The sequence below is a fragment of the Panthera onca genome, chromosome D3, assembly GCF_046562875.1.
Source record: "Panthera onca isolate mPanOnc1 chromosome D3, mPanOnc1 haplotype 2, whole genome shotgun sequence".
In the NCBI taxonomy this organism is placed as follows: domain Eukaryota; kingdom Metazoa; phylum Chordata; class Mammalia; order Carnivora; family Felidae; genus Panthera; species Panthera onca.
Genome location: NC_138350.1, coordinates 7,976,957 through 8,002,438, shown reverse-complemented (window position 1 = coordinate 8,002,438; position 25,482 = coordinate 7,976,957). Strand labels below are relative to the sequence as shown.

Below are 25,482 nucleotides of genomic sequence, written 5' to 3'. Positions count from 1 at the left end.
CTGAGGGCCAGACTGGACCCCCAATTTGCCTCCCCAGCTGCAGAACAAAGCAAGCAGGACACCCAGACATTATTATACAATTCTGTATTGAGCGACGCGTTTACAGAACGTGTTTTTAAAATTTTAAACAAAGTTCATCAATCTCTCATAGAAACGGTTTTGTGGGTTTTTGTTTTGTTTTTACCGTTATAGGACGTGAACCTGACAAAGTTGTTCATGGGTCTGCTAGCTTTAAGTACAACAGGATTTCTGTGTTCAAAAGACTATCCTAAGTGCTTAATCAAATCCCGTCACACAAAAGCCAGATTTAGTCCTCTAAGATCTGTAGTCTACGGGTGAGCCTGGGTTTCAATGTTGGATGGGTTTCGACAGTAGAAAGCGGTGTGTTTCCCTCACGGTTGTCTTGTGACAGGGCGGCGGTGGCTAAAAGGAGACGTTTCGTTTGTTCCAGATTTGATTACTCTGAAAATTGGTCACTGTTTCCTATTGTCAAAATATAAAAATACCTTCCTCTGGATAAAAATGTATACAGTGGAAAACTCTTCAATGCATAGCCTGGGTGTATGGAAAAGGACGTTTTCCTGCAGGGTTTGCGTTGTTCTTCGCTGATTGGTGTGGAGACTGCAGCCTGGGCTGGGTGCATGAGAGTTGAGATTTCTGGAACAGCCCTCAATTGTCCCCTTCTGATCACTGGGTTTTACTGGCCTCGTTTTGAAATGCTTGCTGCATCCTTGAGACCCACCAGCCGTCTCCCCCTGGCATTGGATTGGTACCGATTATGGCCACCTTTTCATCGTCATTCTGGATTCAGCTGGGGAGTCAACCAACTCAGCCTTCCCACAGAGAGTTTGAAAAAGGAAAAGAAATAAAAACGGGAGAGAGACAGAGAGAGAGAGAGGGAGAGAGTCAAAAACCAACATGGTGGCGGTTCCATCCAAACTGGGAACTCTCCTGCCAGAGACCCTGATGACGAAGATGCTAGAGGAAGGGCTTCTCTGAGTTGGGGGGATGGAGTCTTTGCTCCCCAAAAGGTCGTGCGCTGGGAGGCAGGAGGGTAGACTTAGAGGCTGGGGTATGGTGGCCATGCCATGAACTCAACCTTCTCGCTTTGTTCTGGACTTGGGAGTTGCAGATGCCTTCCAGAAACAGCACCTGGGTCAACTTGAGAGAGAAGATGGCAAGAAGGAGGGCTGGGGTCTCTAGATAGATGAATCTACTTTTTGGTGCTGGGTGCTCGTGGGACGACCATCGCTATTATTTTCTTAAAACACAGGGAGGGAGAGATGGTGGCCACAGTCCTGCTCTGGAAAGCCAGTGGGGAAACTTCCTGTGCCGTGGCCACGATTCAGGTTGGGGAACAGGGTCACTCTGGCTCAAATGCTGCCCTCCAATCACCTGACCCCACGCCCAGCTTTCCAAAGGATCCAGAAACACATCTCGTCTACAGATGGACAGGCTGGGTGTCCGACCTCCGTGGCCCACAGGCTTCGGACTGGAGGGAGGAGAAGCAGTTTGTTTTGTGCCAGGTCGCGTCTCGGGTAGGACGGCCGGCCACAGCCCACATCTCTACAACACTTACAACGGCACGGGACGTTCTGTGTTATCAAGGTTGCAAAACAGACCACCAGAATGAAACACATCCTCAACGGCATTGAGGTTTTCATTTAGAGTCTTTTGGACTTTGTCTTTTCAGCACGGTTTCTGGAAGGGCAGCAGCAGAGTGCTGTGTCTCACAGACAGATGTGGCAAAAGACCGCAGTTCAAGGGTCATCTAAATTTTGGTCAGTCTTAGAGCGTTTTGTGATGGCTTTGAACAATTGTCTTCTTTTAATCTCATCTAGTGGCAAAAACGACACAACTTCGGTGTATACTTCGCAACAGTTGTGACCGCATCCTGATTTTATAACTCTCTGTAATATCAAAACAGCATTGGCTGGGAATAAATTCCAAAGGATCCTTTATTAAAATATCTAAAAGAGGTCTATAAATATTTATTTTTCTAAAAGAGTTTGGAGTTTCCAGGTGAGAATGTGGTGCCACATCGCTTGTGCCTCCCGCAGAGAGGCCAGGGTGGAGAAGGGGGCGCTCCGCGGGGCGGCGGGTGCCAAGGAGAGGCGGTGGTGGCACACGCCCCACCCGCTCCTGCGCCGCGTCCTAGAACTAGGGTTACGACAGAAAACGTAAACTGCATCACACTGCTGCCCACATTTTGATGGTCGAGCTCCTCCCTTCCTTCCCCCACCCTGCCTGGCAGGGCGAGTGAGAGAGGGAAGGGCGGCCCCCCGTGTGCCCCCTGCCCTCGTGCGCCCGGCCGCCTTCAGAACTCCCACTCCAAGGCCTCCTCCCGATTGGCGGCCCTCTCTAGCCGGTAGATGATGCTGTTCAGGTTGGCCATCTTCTCGTGTCGCCGCTGCAAGTTGGGGTTCACCTTGGCGCTGGGGTGCAGGGCCCCAGCCGTGTCGGCAGTGGGGCTGGCGCTCGGCACTTTGGAGGGAGGGGCGCCGGGTGGGGATGGGGAGATGGGGGCTGAGGAGGAGGGGACAGGTGACACAGACATCATGAGGCCCGGTGAGGAGGCGGCTGAGGGTGAGTTCAGCGACACCTCCAGGCTGCAGCGCGAGGACTCGGAGACCGACTTAAAACTCAGAGGGTCCGGGTGTAGCCGCTCCCCACCCTCGCTCTCCTGGGGGGGCTGCAGTGAGGGGCAGTCTGGAGTGGTCCCGCCTGGAAGGAGGAGCCCTGGGGCCACTTTCGGGAGTCTGTCATTACCCGGATGGTCGGGATGCGCCTCTTTGGGGGAACCTCGGCCTTCGTCCGGCTCCCCTGGGTCCCGGAGCTGGCTTCCCGCCTCTTCCTCTGCGTCCTCCTCAGTCTGTTCCTGCTTAATCCTCACGTGGGCCTTGTCCTGGGTGGTCGGGGGTAGGACGCGCTCCTCAGAGCCCTCCCGAGGCTCCAGCTCCTTCACAGGAGGCTTCTGGTCCTCAGCCTCGGAGTCAGGGCTCTGTGGGGTGGGGTCTGGGCGGGAGTGGCCTGGTGGCAGGACGCCGGGACCCCCACTGGGGTCGAGGTCTGGTTCGTCTTGGGTCCCCTCCACCAACATCTCCCGGCGCATCCGGGACCTGGGGCAGAGATGGCGGTGAGCGAAGGGCTGGACGGGGGACCTGGCTAACCCTAGATTCGATCCCGACAAGTGGTGTTTGGTCCCCACCCACTTCCCCAGGGGCTCACTAAGCACTAAGCTTCTTCGCGGGCGGCATCTGAGTGAGCCCCGTCAACAACCTTACTAGCGGGTGCTATTATTATTCCTACTTGGCGGAGGAGGAAACAAGCCTCCGAGATGTTGAGCGACCTGCTCCGGGTCACACGGCCAGTAAGGAGCAGAGCCAGGGCTTGAACTCAGCACTGCTGGATCCCAAAGCTCATGACCTAGACCTGTGCTGCCCAGTACAGTAGCCACTGGCCACACGTGGCTCTTGAGCATTTGAAACGTGGCTAGTCTGAACTGAGATGTGCTCTAAGGGGGAAAATACATACTGGATTTTGAAGGCTTCCTACGAAAAAAGTAGAAGGTCTCATGAATTACGTTTTTATGTTAACTGCACATTGAAATGGTTATTTAGGCTAAATAAAACAAATTACATTTCGTGTGTTTCTTTTTATTTTTTTAATGTGGCTCCCAGAAAACTTTAAATGCCATGTGGCTCGCATTATATTTCTTTTGGATGGCACCAGTCTAGAGTACTTCTTGAAGCCAAACCCAGATCTAGTTTGTGGCCCCAACTCTCTGCTTCCTTCCTGGAGGGACTCTTAGACGTCAGCCCAGAAGGGGAAGTGTGGAGAGTGACTTGTCTGGACCACCCCGGAGCGCACGGCAGAGCTAGGACCAGAACCTGGGTAGCCCAAATTCCAGTCCAGAGCTCGCTCTCTCTCTCCCTGCTTCAACCGCTTCCCTGCTGTTAGAGGGAAACTTGGTCTGACACGTGTTGGAGAGCAAGAAGAGCCTGGACTGGGGCTAACCCCAGCAATTATCTTCCTAAAGACAAATGAGGGTCAGAGAGGTCGAACGTCTTGTCCAAGGTCATAGAGCAAAAGGGCTTCCTCAGCACCTTCAATGCTGTGGCCCTCTGCCCATTTATATTAAACTACATGTTACTGATATATAATACTAACAATCTAAATTGTAATTATAAACATCATAATAATGGGTGCTTATCATGTATCAGGCACCAGGCCAAACACTATTTGCAGATTATTTCATTTATTTTTCATAATAACCTCATGAGAGAGATACTAGTCTCATTCCTATAGATACAGGAGACAAGGCTCAGAGAGGCACATGCTCACAGAGTGAGCATTTGGGCCGGGAACCCAGTTATCTGGGTATACTCTCCTGCCTCCCTGACTCCCTGCCCAGGTTGGGGATGGAGTGCCATCCCAGGATCCTGGGTCTAGAAGGACTGTGAGGGGTCATTTGCTTCAGTCCCCAGTCTCTCCACAAAGGTGGCCTTGCCCACCTTTCAAGGGACTCTACCTTCACCCTCAGTCTCCTCTAGAAGGAATAGCTGCTGGGACCAGGGAGAGCCCTAGTGGTTTCCACTGAGGTGGGATTGATGGGATGGGGGTTAGAATGGCTCAGTGCCTGAAGTCCCATCATTAGAACTTCCAAACTGTAGATCAAATATAAATGTGAGGAGAATAGTCATTCACACCATAGTATAAACTAGTCTTTTTTCTTTTTCTTTCTTCTATTTTTTTTAATTGCTTTAAAAAAATTTTTTTTAACGTTTATTTTTGAGAGACAGAGGGTGAGTGGGGGAGGGGTAGAGAGGGAGGGAGACACATAACCTGAAGCAGGCTCCAGGCTCCAAGCTGTCAGCACAGAGCCCGAAGCGGGGCTCGAACTCACAGACTGCGAGATCATGACCTGAGCTGAATGCGGAAGCTGAACCAACTGAGCGATCCAGGTGCCCCCCCCCCGCCTTTTTTTTTTTTTTTTTTTTTTTTTTAATTCCTGACTCTTAAATCTATAGCAGGGTCTCCCTGGTAATTTATTCTCAAAATATCCTGTTGTTCACCTTTCCCAGAGTTCACTGCAGTTTGTAATGATACATTAATATGAGTGCTCATTTAATAGTGACCTTCCCTGCTGGTCTGTAAGAGATGCTAAGGGCAAGGACTCTGTCTTGTTTTCTTCAGTGCCTGGTACAGAGTAGGTGCTCAATAAACATTTACCGAATGAAACAATATATTCTTCCATAACTCTTTGAGAGCAGTTTCTTTTGGGAGTGTAATTCTCTCTGCTTCTTGGTGCAAATTCCTTGTCATCCTTCAAAACCCAGCTCAAATGCCACCTCTTCTGGGAAGTCTTCCCCGGACGGAATTCTCTTTTTCCTTAGCCCCTTATTCTTTCCTGTTTTATAGCAATTAAACCGTAGTAACACTGTCTGGTTCATAATTTTAAGCTCTATAAGGCCAGGGATATTGGCTTTGAACCCCTGTATCTCCAGATCCTGGATCACTGTGCTTACATTGCTAACTATTTGTTGAATGAATATGTTAGATAAAAGTGGAGTGCTCAGTTCCTGTGGGGAACAAGAGGGGAGAGGACATCCCCATATCCCCCAGGAAGGGAAAGGGGATATAAGGATTTAAGGACCTATGTCATTTGCTGTTTGGAAGGCCCCAAGTCTGAGCCAGAGCATAAGCAGTAATATTTAACACCATATTTATGCCTCAAGTTTTTCATTTGATCCTTGATTCAGCATTGTGGGGTGAGTATTAGGTTCCTTATCTGTAAAATAGGGATGAGACTCAGAGAAATAGAGTGACTTGCCCAAGAGCACACGGCCAAGGTGGGACTAAACTCAGGTCTGTGTGGTGCCTGTGCCGGGGCTGTGGACAGAGATTTCAAATGTTTCACCTTTCTAAGCTCCCCCTTCCTCTTCCTCCTTAGGGAGCAACACACCTTCTCTCTGCCCCTGGAATACACTGGTGGACTCTCCTGTCTGGCACAACACGGACACCAGAGACCTGTCCTGCTCCGGCTTGGTGGGAGGAGGGGGCCCAAAGACGGTCCCTAGAATTCCACCAAGCCTTCTCCGCAGCGCTCTCCCCTGAACTCAGGAAACCCCTCTGCAGTCTCCTCAGGTACCGCTGAATCCAGTCGATGCCCCCAGCCGGCCCTGGGACTGAACTCCCAGGAGGCCCAGCCACCACTGCAGGCCAGGGACTCCCAAGACTAGAGACTGGTGAGTGGGAGGCAGCCATAGAAGCAGCAATCACTCACTCCCCCAGGAGGGTGGAGGCTAAGGGGCTGCCAGAGAGGTTCCTCTGGCCTTGGGGGGAGAGAGGCCAAGAGCCCCCAGTCAGGGCCCCGACACGAGTCTCAGTGGGCTGGTAGGGCTCCTCGGGCTCGTGCCCCAAATACCATTCCTTGTCCCTTCACAGAGGCAGACACAGAGCAAACCGGATGAGTAATTAAGGCAGTGACAACAATGTCATCACCTGCCCCACACCACGTGGCCGGTATTTTGCGTAAATACGGGAGCCCACTGAGTCCTCAGGACAACTCTAGGAAGCAGATCCCACTATGGTTCCCATTTTATAGGTCAGGAGACCGAGACTCAGGGAGGTGAAGTGATTTGCTCAGGTTCTCACAGCTGGAAATGGTGGAGGTGGGATTTACACCCAGGTTTGCCTGGATCTGCATCTCAACACCTAGGTCATACGGCCTCCCCGCCTCTCAGAGGCCCAGCTGGGCTCCCCCCGCCCTGGCATGGGGCCACCCTCCCGGTGGGCACGCCCCAGTACTGCACCTGTAGTTGTGGAACCAGTTGATGACGGTGTTGGTCTTGAGGTTGAGCTGGAAGGAGAGGAGCTCGATGGTCTGCTGGGAGGGGTAGGGCTCCAGCTGGTAGGCCTTCTTCAGCGCCTCCTTCTCCTCGGGCGCCAGCACCACTCGGGGCTTCTTGATTTGCAGGAGGCTCAGGTCCTGGGGCTGCAGGCAGGGGCTGGGGCACTCGGAGCGGGTGGCTGGAGACTCGCTGTCCGAGCCGGTGCTGATGAGGCCGTACCTGCGCTTGAGGTAGGCTGGGGCAGGCGGGGGAGGAAGCACTGAGGGGGGCTGACCCGAGGCCCAGCCCCCAGGGGCAGCAAGCACACGGGGGCGCGGGGAGGGGGCGGCTGCAGGCTGGTGCCCCAAACTCAGGGGCCCGCTGCCACTCTCATCCTCTTCCCCCTCCTCGCTCTGCTTCCACATCCTTCCGGCCCCTCTGCCGAGAGGCCGGTCTGCTCACACCTGCCTCTCAGTCTGGCCGTTAGCACCCAGGTGTCGAGCATGCAGAGGGCTTAGCAGGGCCCTCCCAGGAAGTGCTCAAAACCGGTGCTACTCAGCGTCCTCTTGACAGAAGCGTCACTGAATGTCACTGCAGTCTTGGGGGCCGGGGAAGGACATTAATGTAAACCATCCCCGTAATTGCACGTCGCACCCTCAAATTGTCAAAATGTAGGGGAGAAAACGAAGCCTACTTCAGAATGGAGGATGTACTTTAATCCTCACCGCAATGAGACTTTTATATTTTTCAGATGAAGGCGAATGAGGCACAGAGAGAGGGGTTAACTTGCCCAACGTCACACAGCCAGGAAGTGGCAGGCCAAGCTCTCAACTGCAAAGTTGACAGATGCCAACAGCTCGTGTGCCCCTCACAGCCTGGCTTGGCCCTGGGCCCTTGGTGCCCTGGGTGACAACTTTTCAGTTCCTTGTATCTCATCTCCCAACCTTGAGCTTTTTAGAATCCCTTCAGCACAGCATGAGATCGGGTGGGCACGCGGCAGGTGCTCAATGCCAGCTCATGTTTTCAGGGATATAATGTAAGAATCTGCAATCGCCTCCACACCCACAAGGGAGGACTCCTGTTTGCTGGACCAATGTTGTGCTTTGTTGTTCAGAATCTGGGTAATAGGCAAAGAGGGATCAGAGAGAGAGAGAGAGAGCGAGCGAGCGAGAGAGCATTCTGGGGAATATGCAGTTGGGACCAGCAAAGACTTTGAAGCAGCTCTGGGTGTATGGAAGGATGCTGGGAGAGGGGAGGTATGGGGATTTTCACGGGAAATATAGTAAATGTTTTAATTGCTTTCAATTATATTCTGGGGGATTGCTATGTTTTTGTTTTGTTTTGTTTTGTTTTTTGCAGCCCGCACCAGGCTGAGGTGGGATCGGTGGGGCCCTGGGTGTATCTGTGTTACAACTACGTACGGTTCCAAAGGGAAAGCCTGTAGTCACACCCGGAATACCCAGTGCTCACCTTTCTTCTCCAGCTTCTTCATGTCCCTCAGCTTCTCCACATTATGGGGGTCACTGAGCCACAGCTGCATGCGCACAAAGGGCTCCCGTCCCTTCAGGCTCAGCTTGTGCCAGGGTTTGGGCCGGGACAGCAGGTCAGACACGGAGCCCTGCGTCAGTCCCAGGATGCTCTCCCCAAACAGCCGCTGCCCTAGGGACAGGGGAGGGCAACCTGTTACCCCCAGGCTGGGAAGAGTGCTCTCAAGAGACAAGAAAAAGAGGAGAACCCGGGGATGTCTCCACTAACTCGGAAGGAAGGACCATACACACCGGGGAACCCACACCAGGTGTGAATCTGGAGGGGACTTTTCTGTAAAAAGGGGGTTGGGGTTAGGGGACCCGACAGCTACCCACAAAAACGCTTTCATAATTTAGGCCTTCTTTCCTCGTAGGAGCTTCCCTGAACGTGTCTGAAAACTTCATGCATACAAACTAGTATCACCTCATTAGAGAGCAATTTGACAGATTCTATCAAAATTCCAATGTGCATATTCTCTGATCCAGCAATTCCACTGCCGGGATCAATTGATTCCAATGGGATCTATTCACCAGTTGTACTTGCTCAAAGGCACAAAGATGCACACGGATGCAGTTTCAAAGGCACTGGAGATAACCAAGATGCCCATCAATTGGGTAAAAAATGTGGGACATCCCTGGCCTGAAACAGTCTGCAACAGGGAAAAAGATTGCAGGGGGTCTGATCATTCTAATGTGGAAGGGCGTCCACAAAACAGTGTTCGTTTCTAAAAAGCAAATTCTAGGACAGTGCGTATATAAATCCGGCTACATGGGGAAAAAAATGAAGAAATAAGGTATACATATATTCTTGCAGGTTTTCAGAAAGTATCAAAGATATAAGAACTGTGGAGGATGATTGGGAGGTTGGGGGAATTTTATTTACTTTTTAGCCCCCCCCCCCCCCCGACCCCGTACTGTTTGGTATTTTAAAATAATGAACATGTCTTATTTTTATAATAGAAATTGCAGTGAAAAATTTGGGGTCCGTGTGCACCCCTCTGGGAGAGGGGCATGACCTGCACTGGAGACTCAGAGGATTTTGTGATCCAAAGAATGTAAGAGTTCTAGGACAGCTTCTCCCCTGTATCCCCAGAGGGCAAGGGGCTCGGCACTGGGTCAGGATTGTGCCAGAGTCTCACTGTCAACTGTGGGCTGAGGATTTCAGGTCACATCAGACCTGCCCTCACCTCCCTTTTGTCCTATTCTAGGGACCCGACCCAGGTCAGAGTCCTGGATGCACCTGCAGGCTGGACTCTGGGCCCTGGGATCTCAGTGAGGACACTCTGCTTAAGGCAAATAAGAGCCAATCAAGGCAGGAGGCAGCATCCTTGATTCCCACCACGCTGTACCTAGATTGTTGTCTGTGAGGACCTCTTTGACTCTCTTGGTGATGGAGTATGTGTCCAGCTCGGGGGACATGGCCACAATCTCCTGGATGCCCCCCGTGGCCTGGCTGCCCGAGTACACCTTCCCCCCCAGCGAGGAGCTGGAGCGTCCCTCCGGCTGCTGGTTCTCCTTGCTGCCCTCCAGTGCCAGGCTCAAGGGCTCCTGGGAGCTCCTCTCCGGCTCCGTGGGGCTAGGGGGTGGGGACGGCGAGGACCTCGGTTCCGTGGGACTGGCTGTGGGCCACAGAGAGACAGAGAAGGCAGTTACTGCCATTTGGAACAGACAAATATGGTTTGGATGGCTTGTTTGTTAGGGCCAAGTGTTGGCAACAGTCCATTTTGCAACCACAATAGTAGTATCTTAGGCAGGGACCATCCTGGATGCAAAAACTAGTGAATACAAATTTGATGAGGAGTAGGGTATTTACATGGTCTCTAGGTATTTCTCTATAAGACACTCATTGACGACAAAAGGAAAAGTAGTTAACTCTTCAGTATAGATACTTGGCAGACATCACCGTAACCAAATGATCAAAGTTAACATCGCCAGTCAAAGGACAAATTAACACTGATGCCTCCTGATGCCATGTACTGAGAAGAAGGACACAGCATCAGGTCCGTGATATTCCTCCTAAAAGCGCGCAAGGAAGCATCGGACAAAGCTGAACTGAGACAGTCTATAGAATGACTGGCTTCAAAAATGTCAAAATTGGGAAACAAAGAGAGGCAGAAGAGTTGTTCAGATTGAGAGACTAAAGAGACACGACAACTAAATACAAGGAGTCCTGGATCTGATCCTAGACAGGGAGAAACAACATTTTATAAAGGATGGGGTGCCGGGCTGGCTCGGTCGGTAGAGCACGCGACTCTCGATCTTGGGGTTGTGTGTTCAAGCCCCATGTTGGGCATATAATTTACTTTAAAAAATTATGTGAAGGATATTATAGGGACAACCAAAGAAACCTGAATATAGATAGTGGGCTACCTTAACAGTATTGTATCATTGTCACATTTCTTTCTCATTCTTGGGAAAAAACTTTTTGAAGCATTTAGGGGTAAAGGGACATGATGTTGTCAACTAATACCTCAAATGGTCGGGAGAGAAAGAGCGCACGTGTGGCAAAATTAGCGGTTGGTGAGCCTGTGTGTGGGGTACAGAGAGCTTGTTCTATTGTTTCAACTCTTCAGTTAGTTAGAAATTACTTGGGAAATGAAAAGTTACAAAAAAATAAGTTGGCAACCCCTTTAAGCTCAACCGTCAGAGATCAGCTAAATAAAATACGGTCATTTCCCGAAGCAATTAAAAATAACGTAATGAGGGGCGCCTGGGTGGCTCAGTAGGTTAAGCGTCCGACTCTTGATTTCGGCTCAGGTCATGATCCCACAGTTTGTGGGATCGAGGCCCACATCGAGCTCTGTGCTGGCAGCACAGAGCCTGCTTGGGATCCTCTCTCTCCCTCTCTCTGCCCCTCCCCTGCTTGTGCTCTCTTTCTCTCAAAATAAACAAATGAACATAAAACAACATAATGAAAAGATGTCCACATAAGATGAGTAAGTTCTGGGGATCTAATGTACAGTGTGGTGACTGGTTAATAATCCAGCATTTTATACTCGACACTGCCTATGAAAGAGGGACTTTACTATTCCCAACGTAACAACAAAATGGTAATTACGTGAGGCGAAGGATGTGGTAACTAGTCTTACTGTGGCAAACATTTTACAATACATAGGCATATCGTATCATCACCATATCATCATCATTTAAACTCCCACAATGTTAATATGTCAAGTTCATCTCAACAAAGCTGAAAGGATGTCCACAGTACAATGGCATATTTAAAAAGTGAGTTTATAAGCCACAGTTTTCATTTATCAAAAGATGTTTGTGTGAATATATATTAAGAAAGCCAAGTGGAAGACAGGTTGGGTAGGATGACCTTGCTAAAGCCCAGTCCCTGAATCACTCTCCTCTTATCCATGACAAGCCCCTGGAGGCAGGGACCACAGGTAAGTCGTGGGTGAGTCCTGGAGCCTGGGGAAGAAGGAGGTGTTGGGCAGAAGCCTGTTGAATGAATAAATTTGAGTCAGGACCTCTGCTTATCCCTGCAAGGTGCAAAGTGAAGCCCCCAAGTTCTGAGTGGTGACATCACAGCCCGTATCTGGTGTCAGGAGAACACTATTGCTCCCTGCCTCCCCAAATTGGGGTGATCCTGGTCATCCAGGTGGCAAACATGTGATGCTGGAGCTAACACGTTCCCCCCCCCCCCCCCCATCACTGTCACCATCAGAGAGGCAAAGCTGGTGGGGAAGGGCCAGTCTGGAGAAGCAAGAGGCTGTTTCAAGAGTCCTTCCCTCGCTGCCACGGGAGAGGGGTTGGGCTCCGCTGGAGGAGAATCTAGGGTCTTCGAAGGCATCTGCCTCTTGGAAAACCTGCATCCCTACCTAAAGGGCCAGCTTTCCAGCCAGAGAAGGAGCGGGATGAGGAGACGGAGGGCAACCCAGATGATTAGCCTGAAACCAGCCAGCCTCCAGGCAGAACGCTGGCCTCTTCTGACTACTCTGACTTCAAGGATTGCTTCTGACAAAATTACTGAAAGATTCAGAAATCAACTCTATCAGGAGGAACACACTAAATACAAAGCACAGAGAGGTTGGACACGGACAGTCAGGTTGGCTGGGGCTTGAGCAGGGGCTCTGGACAGGAATGTGAGCGGGGCAGAGTGGGGAGAGCAGGTGACCACCTGGTCTGTCTGCCCAGGCCTTTCCTGGTTGTCGTACAGAAAGTCCCATGCCCTGGGCAAACGGGACAATTGGTTACGATGAAGAGAGACAGTGAGGGAGAGATGGAAGGAGGGATGGAGTGACGGAGGACACAGAATAGAGTGGGAGAGAGGGACACAGAAAGAAGGCGATGCGGGGAGAGAGACCGGGACAAAGAGACAGTAAGAAAGGCAGCAAGAAAGATAAGGGAGAGGGGAGAGGAAAGATGACACGGAGAGACTCGGAGAAAAGTCGGAGACGAGGTGGGGAGAACAGGGCTTCCTCAACTGCTAGAGAATTCTGAGAAGCCTCAGACACATGTACCCATGCCCACCACTGTGGGCTTCGCTGAAGGGCTGGTGATTTGAAGCAGGTTTTGTGGCAGGCAGCTGGTGTGAGGGAGGCCGTGCTTTGGAACCTGCCTTTGGCAAGCAGCTCACCCTCAAGTCGCCGGGCCAAGGACAAAATGGGGGCCGGAACAGGTTCATACTCAACCCGATGGCTGGACTCTGTGGGACCTTATGGGCAGTGGATACCTCTCCTGCCTCTAGGTTGTGGACAGGTGGTGGCTGTGGGGGCCTTGGTTGGATCGGCCACCCCCTACCATACCAAGCCAGCAGCTGCCGCTCACATCTCTGCTTCCATGAACCTGGGCCCTGGCTTCCTGGTCTGTGGAGAGACAGGGGTGGCCACGCTCACTGGGCCTCACTCCCTTCCCAATCTGTGAATGATCCTCCTAGCTTTTGCTTGTCCTGTTTCCTCCACGAGGAACACCTTTCTTGATTGTCCTTGCCTAATTCTATCCTACACAACAAAGACATTTTTAAAAACCAGAACCATTAGACATAGAGGAAATGCAGATCAAACTGCAATGAGATACCAATTCACACCCGCTGGGATGGCTACAGTCAAAGAGGGGGAATAGCAGGTGCTGGTGAGGAGGTGGAGAAACAGGAACCCCTCCCGCCACACTGCTGCCGGGACGTGAAATGGTGCAGTCGCTATGGAAAACAGGTTGGAAGCTCCTCAGCGAGTTAAACATAGAATTATCATATAACCAGGGCACCTGGGTGGCTTAGTTGGTTGAGTGTCCGACTCTTGATTTCAGCTCAGGTCATGATCTCACCATTCATGAGTTCGAGCCCCGCACCGGGCTTTATACTGACAGCACGAAGGCTGCTTGGGATTCTCTTTCCCTCTCTCTCTGCCATGCGTGCATGTGAGTGCACGCTCTCTCTCAAAATAGATAAACTATATAAAAAAATAATCATATGGGGCGCCTGGATGGCTCAGTCGGTTAAGTGCCCGACTTCAGTTCAGGTCATGATCTCACAGTCTGTGGGTTCGAGCCCCACGTCGGGCTCTGGGCTGACAGCTCAGAGCCTGGAACCTGCTTCGGATTCTGTGTCTCCCTCTCTCTCTGCCCCTCCCCTGCTCATGCTCTGTCTCTCTCTGTCTCAAAAATAAATAACAACGTTAAAAAAAATCATATGACCCAGCAAGTCCACTCTGAGGTATACGGCGAAAGGAATCAGAAACAGGTGTTCAAAAACATGCGCACGGATGTTCATGGCAGCATTATTCACAGTAGCCAAAAGGTGGTCTAAAGGAAATATCATTTGGCCATAAAAAGGAATGAAGTACTGACACATGCTACAGCCTGGATGTACCCTGGAAACATATGCTAAGTGAAAGCCGGACACAAAAAGCCACATATTGTACGATTCCATGGATAAGAGGCAAATCCATGCGGACAGAAGCAGATTCGTGGTTGTAGGGCCTGGGGGAGGGGTGAGTGGGCATGACTGCTTAATGGGCACAGGGTTCTTCTTGGGGGTGATGAGAATGTCCTGGAACCAGGCAGAGGTGGTGGTTGTGTAAAATTGTGAATGTAATAAATGCCACTGAATTGTACACTTTAAAAGGGGTTCAAGTGGTAAATTTATGGTAAATGGGGTGGGCACTCTTGTGGACCCTAATGGCTAAATGCCCTGCGTTCTAAGCTTGGCTCTGCCACTACCCAGCGGGTGACCTTGGGCAAATCACTGTCCTACTCAGACCCTCCATTTCTTCTTCTGGAAAGCAGGAATGACAAACAGTCCCTCCAGTCAAGACTGACGTGAGGATTACAGATGAAAGTACCAAGTGCTCAGCCGTGTGTGTGACAAACGGCAGCGGTCATTAGAACTGTTGCGGTGCTTCTTAAAACAGCCTGGTGGGGCAGGCATTTTCAATTAAAATTTTAATTCTAAAATATTTCAAAGTCTAGAAATATACAAAAAAGAAAATGTAAATCCTCCTTCCCTTCCCTGGGTCCATGACCCAAATAGATGTTAACACTCTGTTATTTGCTTCAAATTTCCCTCTTTTTATTTTTTAAAAAAAATTTCAATGTTTATTTTTGAAAGAGGGAGATAGAGAGCGAGCAGGGGAGCGGCAGAGAGAGAGGGAGACCGAATCCCAAGCAGGCTGTGTGCCGTCAGCACAGAGTCTGGGGCTTGAACCCACGAACCCTGAGATCATGACCTGAGTCGAAACCAAGAGTCTAATGCTTAACCAACTGAGCCACCCATGCGCCCCTCTCCCCAACTTTTTTTATGTTTATTTTTGAGGGGGTGGGAAGGGCAGAGAGAGAGGGAGACACAGAATCTGGAGCAGGCTCCAGGCTCTGAACTTTCAGCACAGAGCCTGATGTGGGGCTCGAACCCATGAACCGTGAGATCATGACCTGAGCTGAAGTCGGACGCTTAACCGACTGAGCCACCCAGGCTCCCCTCCCTGTTTGTTTTAAAGACAAAGAGCAAGCAACAGGTATGCCTGGGTGGCTCAGTTGGTTGAGCATCCTGAGTCTTGATTTTGGTTCAGGTCACGATCCCAGGGTCATGGGATTGAGCCCTGCATTGGACTCCGTGTTGAGTATGGAGCCTGCTTAAGATTCTCTCTCTCTCCCTTTTGCCCTTCTCCACCACTTGTGCTCTCTCTCTCTCTGAAAAAAAAAAAAAAAAAAAAAAAAAGTAACAGAGCCAGCCAGAGCCCTCCCCTCCCGATCTCCTCCTGGTCCCCTTCCCTGTGGAACCCCTCTCCCCAGGCTGGTGAGTGGTGACTCTTTTTGACATTAAAAAAAATTTTTTTAAAGGTTTACTTATTTTAATAGAGAGTGAGAGAGAGATTGCATGTGCCAGTTGGAGAGGGGCAGAGAGAGAGGGAGAGAGAATCTCAAGCAGGCTCTGCTATCAGTGTGCAGCCCAATGCAGGGCTCAATCCCACAAACCAAGAGATCATGACCTGAGCCAAAATCAAGAGTCAGACGCTTAACCGACTGAGCCACTCAGGTGCCCCAACATTTTGTTTAAGCAAGCTCTACACCCAGCATGGGGCTTGAGCTCACGACCCCGAGATCGAGAGTCACATGCTCTACCGACTCAGTCAGCCAGGTGCCCCTCTTTTTGATATTTTAATCTATAGGCTTGTAGCCAATGCTCCAACAATGTGCAGTCTTGTCTTGTGGACACGAACTTCTAAAATAAACCCCATCTCCTGGGATGATTTTGTTGCCTGGTGTTATGGCAGTATTCTTGTTGATCCCTGCACTTCACCAGGACTGACTGGCCTGCCCACTGCTCATCCTGGCAGAGGGAGCCTAGCCTTCCTAGAGTCCCTCCCCTGACTCCATCCTTCCGTTTCTGGCTCTATGACTTTGGGCAACTCTCTGAGCCTCAGTTTCCTCGCTCAGGCAACGTTCAGACTCCAGCTTGCCTGTGCATCATTAATGGATGGACAACAGCCCAAATGTCTGCGCTAAGGATTCTGAGGCTGAATGCTGGATCGCTCGGAAAAAGAGATCAATCAGTGATTCTGGTCAGGGGATGGGAGGGCAGCTCTGCATCCAAAGATTTTCTCCGCTTGCTGTAGGCACCTAGGCGCCACCTAGAGTTTAAAACCACCGGCAGACGTCATTCCTCTGGTTGAAGGAAGGACGAAAAGCAGGGAGACCATCTAGGGGCACACTGGCAGCAGCCCACGAGAGGGTCCCGACCACACTCACCCTGAGAGGCGCTGGGCTGCTGGCTGATGGCCTGGCCGAGCTGGTCTGAGAGCCACAGCTGCATGCGGATGAAGGGCTCTCGCCCCTTCTGTGTCAGCTTGCTCCACGGCTTCGGCCGGGACAGCATATCGCTCACACTGCCCTGTGACAGGCCCAGCACCTGGGGATGGGCGGAGCAGGAAGTGTAGGGAGGCAGGCCCCTGGGACCCCGGCCATCCCCTCCCTCTCTGCAGGACACTTGGCCCACTGTTCACTCTGATTCCCTGGGAGGCCAGGGCTGCCTTGATTTGTTCTTCATTTCCCAGGTGCCTGCTGTGTGCCTGTGCTGTGCCCACCCCCCCCCATCTGCAGTGCCCTTCCAGATATCCCTACGTGTAAGAATCCTTCTTGATTTTAAGCCCCCTCAAAAGCCCCCTCCTCTAGGAAGAGGCATCTTCCCTTGATGTCATTCCTCCTCCTCTCAGCTCACCTGACTCTCGACCTGCTCCTCTGCCAAGGGCAGACGTGATGTTCAAAACTACTTAACCACTGGTATTGCAGGGGAACCCTGGCTGGGCTGAGTCTTAACCCTTTGGTGGCTGGACCATTGGGAGGAACGGAGGGTTCTGGAGGAGGAGAGGTAAGTGGCTACTCCTAACCAGAGGGAAGCATTTCACTGCTTTAACAACCATAGAACTGAATGTCAGCCCAGCCCTCCCTTCCCACAGGACCCAGGGACAAGTGGATGCAGGAAAAAGGGTTTGGGGTCATGCAGACCTGCGTTTGAATTCTGCTTTTGCCTTGTTCCTGTTCATGCACACAACCTGTCTTTTCAAGACCATGAACACCGGGGGCTGGGTCCTCCGGTGGTCCACCCGCCCCAGGTCCCGTGGGCCCCACTATCTTCACCTTCTCCCCAAAGATCCTCTGGCAGATTCCATTCTTGGCCAGCTTCTCCTTGACCTGGCGCGTCAGCTCCAGTGTATCCACCTCCCGGTACATGTAAAGCTCGTACTGCTCGGGGGTCAGGGGCGGCACGGTCGGCTTCAGTGTGCGGGGCACGTATGCTGGGTAGTAGGCCAGCCGCCCACCGCTGCCCGCTTCGGGTATGCCACCTTCGGCCTTCAGCTCGCCCACTCTGGGAGGCTCGTCCTCGCCCCCCGCCGCTTCGTCCTCGGGGGCCGTGGGGGCCTCGTCCCCACGGGGCCAGGCCCGCCCGTTGGGCTGTCCGGAGTAGCCGGAGGAGGAGGAGGAGAGGGAGGGTGAGACAGAGGTGTAGGGGCGGCTGAGCAGGCCACGGTCCGAGGCCCAGTGGTGGTCGAAGTAGCCGGCGTCGCCAATCTCCGACTTGACCTTCCGGATGATGCTCTGCACGAAGGCAGCAGGGGACAAGACCGTGAGGGAGGTCTGTGTGGCACTGCTGCTGGTTCCCCCGCCGCCACCACCGCCGCTGCTGTCCTCCTGCTTGACATAGGTCGGAGCCCCATTCTGGCTCGCAGTAGCCAGCGAGGGCCGCTCTGGGGGCGAGGGAGGCACCGAGCGGCCCCGGGGGCCGGCCTCCATCTCCAGCAGGGCCTGCTGTTGCGCCTGCATCTCGCGGCGCGCTTGCTCCAGAATGTTCTTGATGGCATCTTCCGAGGTGCTGGCGGGGGCTGCGCCGTTGGTGATGCCCAGTGGGGCCGTGGAGTTCTTGGACTCACCTGTGGGGAGGAGGACAGGGTGGTCAGAGGCCCACGGTCAGGGGCGTGGTTTCAAGGGCAAAGTTGTTCACGGCATCTGTGTGAGTATACTTTGGAGATACTGTGGAGATATTGCAATAAAACCAGTCAAATGAATTTTTTGGTTTCTGAGTGTATACAAAAATTATGTTTATGCTGCACCGTAGTCTATTTGGTGTGCAACAGCATTATGCCTCAGAAAAACCCCAACGTACATACCTGAACTAAAAAATACTTCATCACTCAAAAATGCCAACCATCACCTGAGCTTTCAGGAAGCCCTAATCTCTGACCACAGATAATCATAACAAATAGAATAATAATGAAAGCATTGGAAATACTGAGAGAATTGCCCAAATGTCACACAGAGGCACCGAGTGAGTAAATGCTGGAACGATGCTGCCGACAGACTTGCTTGACACAGGGTTGCCACAAACCTTTAGTTTAAACCAAGAGCAACATCTATAAAGCACAACGAAATGCACTCAAAAGAGGTATGCCTGTGTTTATGCCAGCAAAACGTTGGCAGCAACTTCTGTGTCCAACAATCGGGGGTTGGATAAATTACGGTCCGTCCGTATGGCAGAATATTAGACAGCCATCACAAACCAGGTAGACAGAGATTTTAGCATATGTAGAGAAAGTGCTCATGGGGAAAATGTAACGTAAAAAAAGACCTGGCTTTTATTTATTTATTTTTATTTATTTATTTATTATTATTTTTTTTAATTTTTTTTAACGTTTATTTTTGAGACAGAGAGAGACAGAACATGAATGGGGGAGGGTCAGAAGGAGAGAGGGAGACACAGAATCTGAAGCAGGCTCCAGGCTCTGAGTTGTCAGCACAGAGCCCGACGCGGGGCTCGAACTCACGGACCGCGAGATCATGACCTGAGCCGAAGTCGGATGCTTAACCGACTGAGCCACCCAGGCGCCCCTTTTATTTATTTTTTTTAACGTTTTTATTTTTGAGACAGAGAGAGACAGAGCATGAATGGGGGAGGGTCAGAGAGAGGGAGACACAGAATCCGAAACAGGCTCCAGGCTCTGAGCTGTCAGCACAGAGCCCGACGCGGGGCTCGAACTCACGGACCGTGAGATCATGACCTGAGCTGAAGTCGGACGCTTAACCGACCAAGCCACCCAGGCGCCCCAAGACCTGTCTTTTAAATGTGCTAAGATCCATCTATGCAAATGTCAAAGACAAGAAAAACACTACAGCACATAAAATAAACTGCTTCACTTATTCTAATAGCAAAATAATGGCATGAACCCAAATGCTCATGGAGAACAGAAAGGATAATGAATAGTGACATGGTCACACAAACAGAATGCTATCCAGTGGTGGCTGCCCAACATTGTGAATATGCTAAATGCCATGGAATTGTTCACTTTAAAACGGTTAGTAAATTTTGCCTCAATTAAAATAAAAGAGTACTGCATGCCTATTGCAGAGAGTTAAGAAAGCAAAACTTAAGATGAAAAGAAAAATCCCCTTGATCTCTCTCTCAAAGGCAACCACATGAAATCTCCTCACGTATTTCCTTTGGGCTGCTTTCTAACTTCATACATGGGGCGATCATACTTGATGTGGGAGTGTAGCCTGGTTTGCCCCCACCCAGTATCAACATGAGTATTTTGTCTTATGATTAGAAGTTCTATCTTTCATGACTGCCTATGCCACGTGAAGGTATAGTCTCTGCTTTATTTACCTGATCCCCCACTGCTGGACAGTTAGGTTGTTTCTAGTTTGTCACTGCTGTGAGCAACGTTAAAGGAATAGCTTGTATATAAATCTTTGTCCCCATCCTGGATATTTCCCTCAATTCCCAGAGTAGAACTCTCGAGTTAGCAGTTAGTCATATTTGTCTCCTCCCTGGGGGGCTGTTAGTTGCTTTCACTCTTGTCAGGGGCATGGGGCAACAGCCCGGGCACTTTTTCCCTTGCCCTCTCCTCACAGACCCTGCATGGAATGCCCCTGGCTGGCCCACTCTGCAGTGATGTTGCCTTTTTAATCTCCGTGCTGTCTTGTGTGTTGTTTCTGACCCTTCCACCCCCATGGGAGAGCACTGTACAGGGAGCCAGGAGACCTGGGTTCTCCCTTGGCCTCTGTGTAACTGTGAGTATATCTCTCCCTCTCTGGTCTCAGCTGTCCTGTTGTTTAATGGAAGAGTTCTATTAGTCTTTTTCTCATGGTTCTTTTCACTCCACTATTGTGTCTCGTTCACAGCTGTAACCTGTTTCCAGTATGCAGTACGTGCTTAACCAATGTTTACCGAATGACTGCCTCTCTTGCTCCAGGAGCCGATCAAGAAGAAAGAAACTGAGGTGTACATAGATGGGCCTCAGTGGATTATTTGGATGGGGCAGTGTAGGCTCCTAGCGGGGTAAGCATCCTCTGCCCCTCCCAGGGACCAGGCACCGGGAGGGCCCTTGGCTCTCCAGCCGCAGAGGCTTGGGAATCGAGACACTTGCTCTGAGGTGCCACCAGGGGGCAGCAGACACCACAAAGCGGGAGCATGAAGCCAGCATCAGGTCCAAAGTCCGCTACAGTCTACACTGTGCTGTGCTACACAGTGCTGGGTGCAGGGATGCAAGTTGGTCCCTGGCTGCAAAAAACCCTCAGACTGATAGGAAGTACAGACATGTCAGCAGAGGCATGTGTAACATGAACAAATGCAACAAGAGAGAGAAAAATAATGACGATGTTAACTATGAGGATGGCTAGATCTTCAGGGGCACCTTCGACATGCCAGGCCCTCAGGCTGAGTGCTTGCCAGTCCTATTCTCACACAAGATCCTCACACAACAATAGGAAAGGAGTACTAATACTGTGCCTATTTTAAATGTAAGACAATGGAGGCACAGAGAGGCTAAGTAACTTTTCCAAGGTCACACAGCTAATAAACAGCAGAGCCAAAATTTGCAGCCCGGCCACTCTGGCTCCACTGCACCAAGCAATATAGGTGATTATAGGGGGTCCAAGGAGGATCAGTATCCATTCCATCCGGATGGAGGTGGGGGGTTTCCTGGATGAGGTGACTTCTGAGTTGAATTGTGAATTGGCCAGGGGTGAGGACGGCATTAGGGGCATAGGGAATAGCATGAGAATGGACATGGCTATAAGCATTTCATTCGAGAAGGATTGGGGGTTGGGAGGAGTCAAGACCATAAGGCCTGGAGGCCTTGTTGAGGAGCTGGGGTTTTTTAATTAAAAAATAAAATTTTATTTTATAGAGAGAGTGCAAGCAAGTAGGGGAGACGGGCAGAGGGAGAGAGAGAGAGAATCTCAAGCAGGCTCCACACGCAGTGCGAGCCCACCACAGGGACATGGGGCTCAATCCCACGACTCTGGGATCATGACCTGAGCTGAAACCAAGAACTGGAGGCTCAATCGACTGAGCCACCCAGGCACCCTGAGGATCTGGGATTTTTATCTTGAGGGCAATGGGGAGGAGCTGTGGAAGTGACATGACCCTGTGTATGCTCCAGAAAGATCTCTCTGGCCTCTGGGTGGAGGATGGGCTGCAGTGGGACCTAGAATATCACTGGCAAGACCAGTGAAGAGGCTAATGAAACAGTCCCAGCAAGTGATGATGGTGGCAGTCCAGGACAGCCTCTCGCCCCGCCTGGGTGTCAGGCAGCATCTTCGACAGGTTCCCAGTCCTGAGCTGGTGGGTTCGGGGAGGGGGAGGGGGGTGGGTGCAGAGAGGGAGTTCTGTCTCAGACACACTGACTCTTCGATGTCAGTGCGGGACCCTGGTGGACATTCCCAGCCAGCAGCTGGCTTATGGCTCCATAACTCTCGAGAGAGGTGTGGCCCGGAGAAGGGATGTTTTGGCTGTTGTTGGAACTTCCAGGAGTGGACCAACTCACCTAAGAAACATCAGACTAAAGTCAGAGGGCCTGGGGGGCACCCTGCGTTTGAGGGGCTGATGGAGAATGTACACTCTGGTAGGCTAAATGAGGGTCTCCCAGAGGCACTCACGTCCCAGTCCCTGGGACCCGAACCGTGACTTCACACAGCAAAGGGGACTTTGCAGATGTGATTAAGTTAGGGGTCTTGAGATCCTGGGTTCTGTGGGTGGGCCCCACATCATCACAAGGGTGCTTGTGAGAGGAAGTAGGGGGATCAGAGACAGAGAGGAAGATGCTGTGATGCTGGGTTTGAGGATGCAGGAGGGGCCGTGAAGCAAGGAATGTGGGCGCCTCCAGAAGCTCGAGAAGGTAAGGAAATGGATTCTCCCTGGAGCCTCTAGAGGAAACACAGCCCTGCTGACACCTTGACTCTAGCCCAGTGAGGCTGACTGTGGCCTTTGGGACTGTGAGAGAATAAACTCTGCTGTTTTTAGCCACTGAGTCTGTGGCCGAACAGTAGCACGAGGAGGCTAATACAGGGCCCTGGGAAAGTGCAGAAGGTGCAGTCTGGGGGGTAGGAGGAAGGCAGGAAAACAGGGTCTCCTTGGGAACTAGAAAGTGGAGGAGGTGCAGGAAGGAGGGTGAGGCTTCGAGCGTTGTTCTTGACAAGCTCCTGTGTGATTACTGGTCACTGTGTCTCCTCAAAGTTGAGGACATCCGGACAATCCAGACCAGTGCTGCAGCAGTCACTGGGTGTCTCCTACGGCGTCTCACTTGTCACCTTGCAAGGTGGCCAGTGAGGCTGAAGAACTGAAGCTGTAGTTTTATTTAACTTTAAACAATTTGAATGGATATAGTCACACATGGCTGGTGGCTGCCGTACCAACCTGGACCTGGTGCTTTCCAGGCCCAGACCTTGCTTGGTGCAGGTTGGCTGGCAAAGCAGTTCTGACCTGCTCGGAATCCCCGCTGTGGTGGATGAAGGTGGACCCGGCCTTACCTCCTGCTCTGGGCAGTCCCTGGAGGCCTCAGGCCTCACCTGCTGTGGTCACACTCACCCCCTTTCTGGGACTCGATCTCTTTCTTGGCCTGTTCCAGGATGCTCTTGATGGCGTCATCTGAGCCTGTCTCTGGTGTGCGGATTCTTGGGGTGATACTGCCTGGGGGAGGCAAGGGGGCATCTGTCAGGGGGACCTGCATGTTGGGGGTCAGTCCCTGGAGCTGGGCAGGGTGAAGGGTTGGTCCCCTCCTCCCTCGAGGGCTCCAGGGCCAGGGCTGGGAGAGGGAGGGCCAGACCTTGAGTGTGTGTGGCAAGACCGCTGTTTAGCCAGTCTGTGTAACAAACCGGATCTACAAATGATTCTGACTTGAAATAGTATTAGTATTAATATTAATAATAACATGATAACAATGATGGCTGCCACCACCATAGCTAACAGTTCTCAAACAGTTCCTATGTTCCAGGTGCTGTACTAAGTAGCTTATACTCATTTAACCCTCATAGGAGGCTGGCAGATGGGGACAGATGGGGATACTGAGGCATGTCACTCAGTGGGTGAATGGCAGAGCTGGAACTCAAAACTCAGGTGTTTATGAGGTCAAAGCCTGGGCCATTCACAAGGATTACCCTAAAAATCAAGTCTGGCAAGGTTGGCAGGAACCCAGGCCATCTCACGGATGGGTGAACTGAGGCTTGGAGGTCTTCAGGAAATACCTGCCAGGGCAGCTCCCGGGCCCAGCCTCTTCCCCACAATGATCAGCCTGAGCTGTCCCATTAGGCCCATGTGGGGAGCAAGAGGTAGCCAAAGGCCCCAGGAAGGAGGGACGAGGATACATTTCGTTATTTTACAAAGGGGGAGGCTGAGGCACAGAGAGGCAAAGTCACTTGCCCCAGGTGACAAAGCTGGGAGGTGGCAGAACTAGGCTATGACCCCAGAGCCTGTGTTCTCAGCCCCCAGCCAGCCTTTTGCCCTGGGCTTGGCTGGGGAGGCTGGGCCCGAGCCCCTCACCTCGGGATGGGCCCTCACCTCTCTGCCGCACCTGGATGGTCCTCAGAGCCAGCACGTTCTGCTCATCCGACAGGAACTGCTTCATCTTGATGAAGGGCTCCTTGCCCTTCACTGTGAGCTTGCGCCAGGGCTTGGGCCGGGCCAGGATCTCGCTGACCGAGCCCTGTGACAGCCCCAGCACATAGTGGCCAAACACCCGCTGCCCGATGTTGTGTTTGAGCAGCTGCTCCTTCACCTGGAACGCAATCTCCGCCGTGTCGAGCTGCTCCTCCTCGGTTCCGGCCCCTGCCCCAGCTGTGCTGCCCCCACCCCCATCTACAGGCTCAGGGGCCCCGGGTGGCTCAGGGCCAGGAGCTGGGGTGGCAGGGGCCGTGGGCGGCTTGGTGCCATAGAAGGCTGGGGGGAACACCAGCAGGCCACCCGCCTCCCCCTTGAAGGTGGCCGGGGGCATCATATGTTTGGACAGCAGTGTGTCCCCTGCCAGTCTGTCCCCAGAAGCCAGGCTGGGGAAGGGGGACAATGAGAAAGTCCTTGGGCCATCGGGGCCCAGGCCAGGGCCCAGCAGGGGCTGCCCAGGGCTGGGGGACAGGGGGTCTTCAGGCCCTGGCGGTGGCGGGAGCTGTGGAGGCGATGGGTAGGACTGCTCTGTGCCCAGGGAGTCCTTGATGGAATCATCCTCTGAAGGGTCCTCCTCTAGAATGCCAAGAGAGACAGATGGAGGAAAAGAGGAGAGACAGAGAGAAAGACAGAAGCGGACAGTGATGGGGGTGGGGAGAGAGAGAGAGAAAGAGAGAGGGACAGAGAGAGAGAGGGAGAGAGACAAAGAAAGAAATCATGAGAGTGACGCCCAGAGAGTGACACCAGAGAAACAGAGATAGGGAAACAGACAGAAATAAGAGAGATGCACAGGGGAGATGGGATGCACAGGGGAGGGAAATAAGAGGGATGCGCAGGGGAGACACGGAGAGAGGCAGCGAGGCAGAGCCAGCGTGAAAGGCAGAAAGAGACAGAAAGGCACAGAGACAGAGATAGAAAGTGGGAGGCAGAGAGACAGTGTAAGACAGAAAGACACACACATGAGGGAGAAATTGAGGGGCAGGACGAGGGGAGAGAGGGCAGCAGGGTGGGGGAGAGAAGTGTTATAGGCATCCAGCAGTACTAAAAGCTACCCTTCTGATTCTGAAATCCCTACCTGTGCAGGCCTGGCCCACATTCCAGTTCTGGGCAGCCACCCCCACCCCATCAAGAACACTCATTGAGCACTTGTTACGTGCTAGCACCTGGCCCCGAGGTGGGGAGCTCAGATCAATGCCCACCTCAGCAGGATGCCCGTTCCTGGTGCCTGCCTTCCAGCCCTCCTCGTCCTAGG

At 52.0% G+C, this 25,482-nt stretch overlaps 1 protein-coding gene across 10 annotated transcripts in view; it reads right to left on the bottom strand.

The window, feature by feature from the left end:
• Positions 1-67: 67 nt before the first annotated feature.
• Positions 68-25,482, bottom strand: part of CUX2 (cut like homeobox 2) — a 327,139-nt gene continuing 301,724 nt past the window's right edge. For 9 of the 10 annotated variants that reach the window (XM_060612293.3, XM_060612296.3, XM_060612292.3 and 6 more), the window contains 8 exons: positions 24,132-24,806; positions 23,163-23,264; positions 17,438-18,228; positions 16,550-16,709; positions 9,709-9,978; positions 8,304-8,492; positions 6,816-7,089; positions 68-3,119 (listed from right to left, as the gene is read on the bottom strand). In XM_060612293.3, coding sequence (XP_060468276.2) covers positions 2,318-3,119; positions 6,816-7,089; positions 8,304-8,492; positions 9,709-9,978; positions 16,550-16,709; positions 17,438-18,228; positions 23,163-23,264; positions 24,132-24,806 — 3,263 coding nt within the window. In that variant the 3' untranslated portion in view covers positions 68-2,317. The remainder of the gene's footprint in view (positions 3,120-6,815; positions 7,090-8,303; positions 8,493-9,708; positions 9,979-16,549; positions 16,710-17,437; positions 18,229-23,162; positions 23,265-24,131; positions 24,807-25,482) is intronic. The other variant, XM_060612295.3, reaches the window with a different exon arrangement.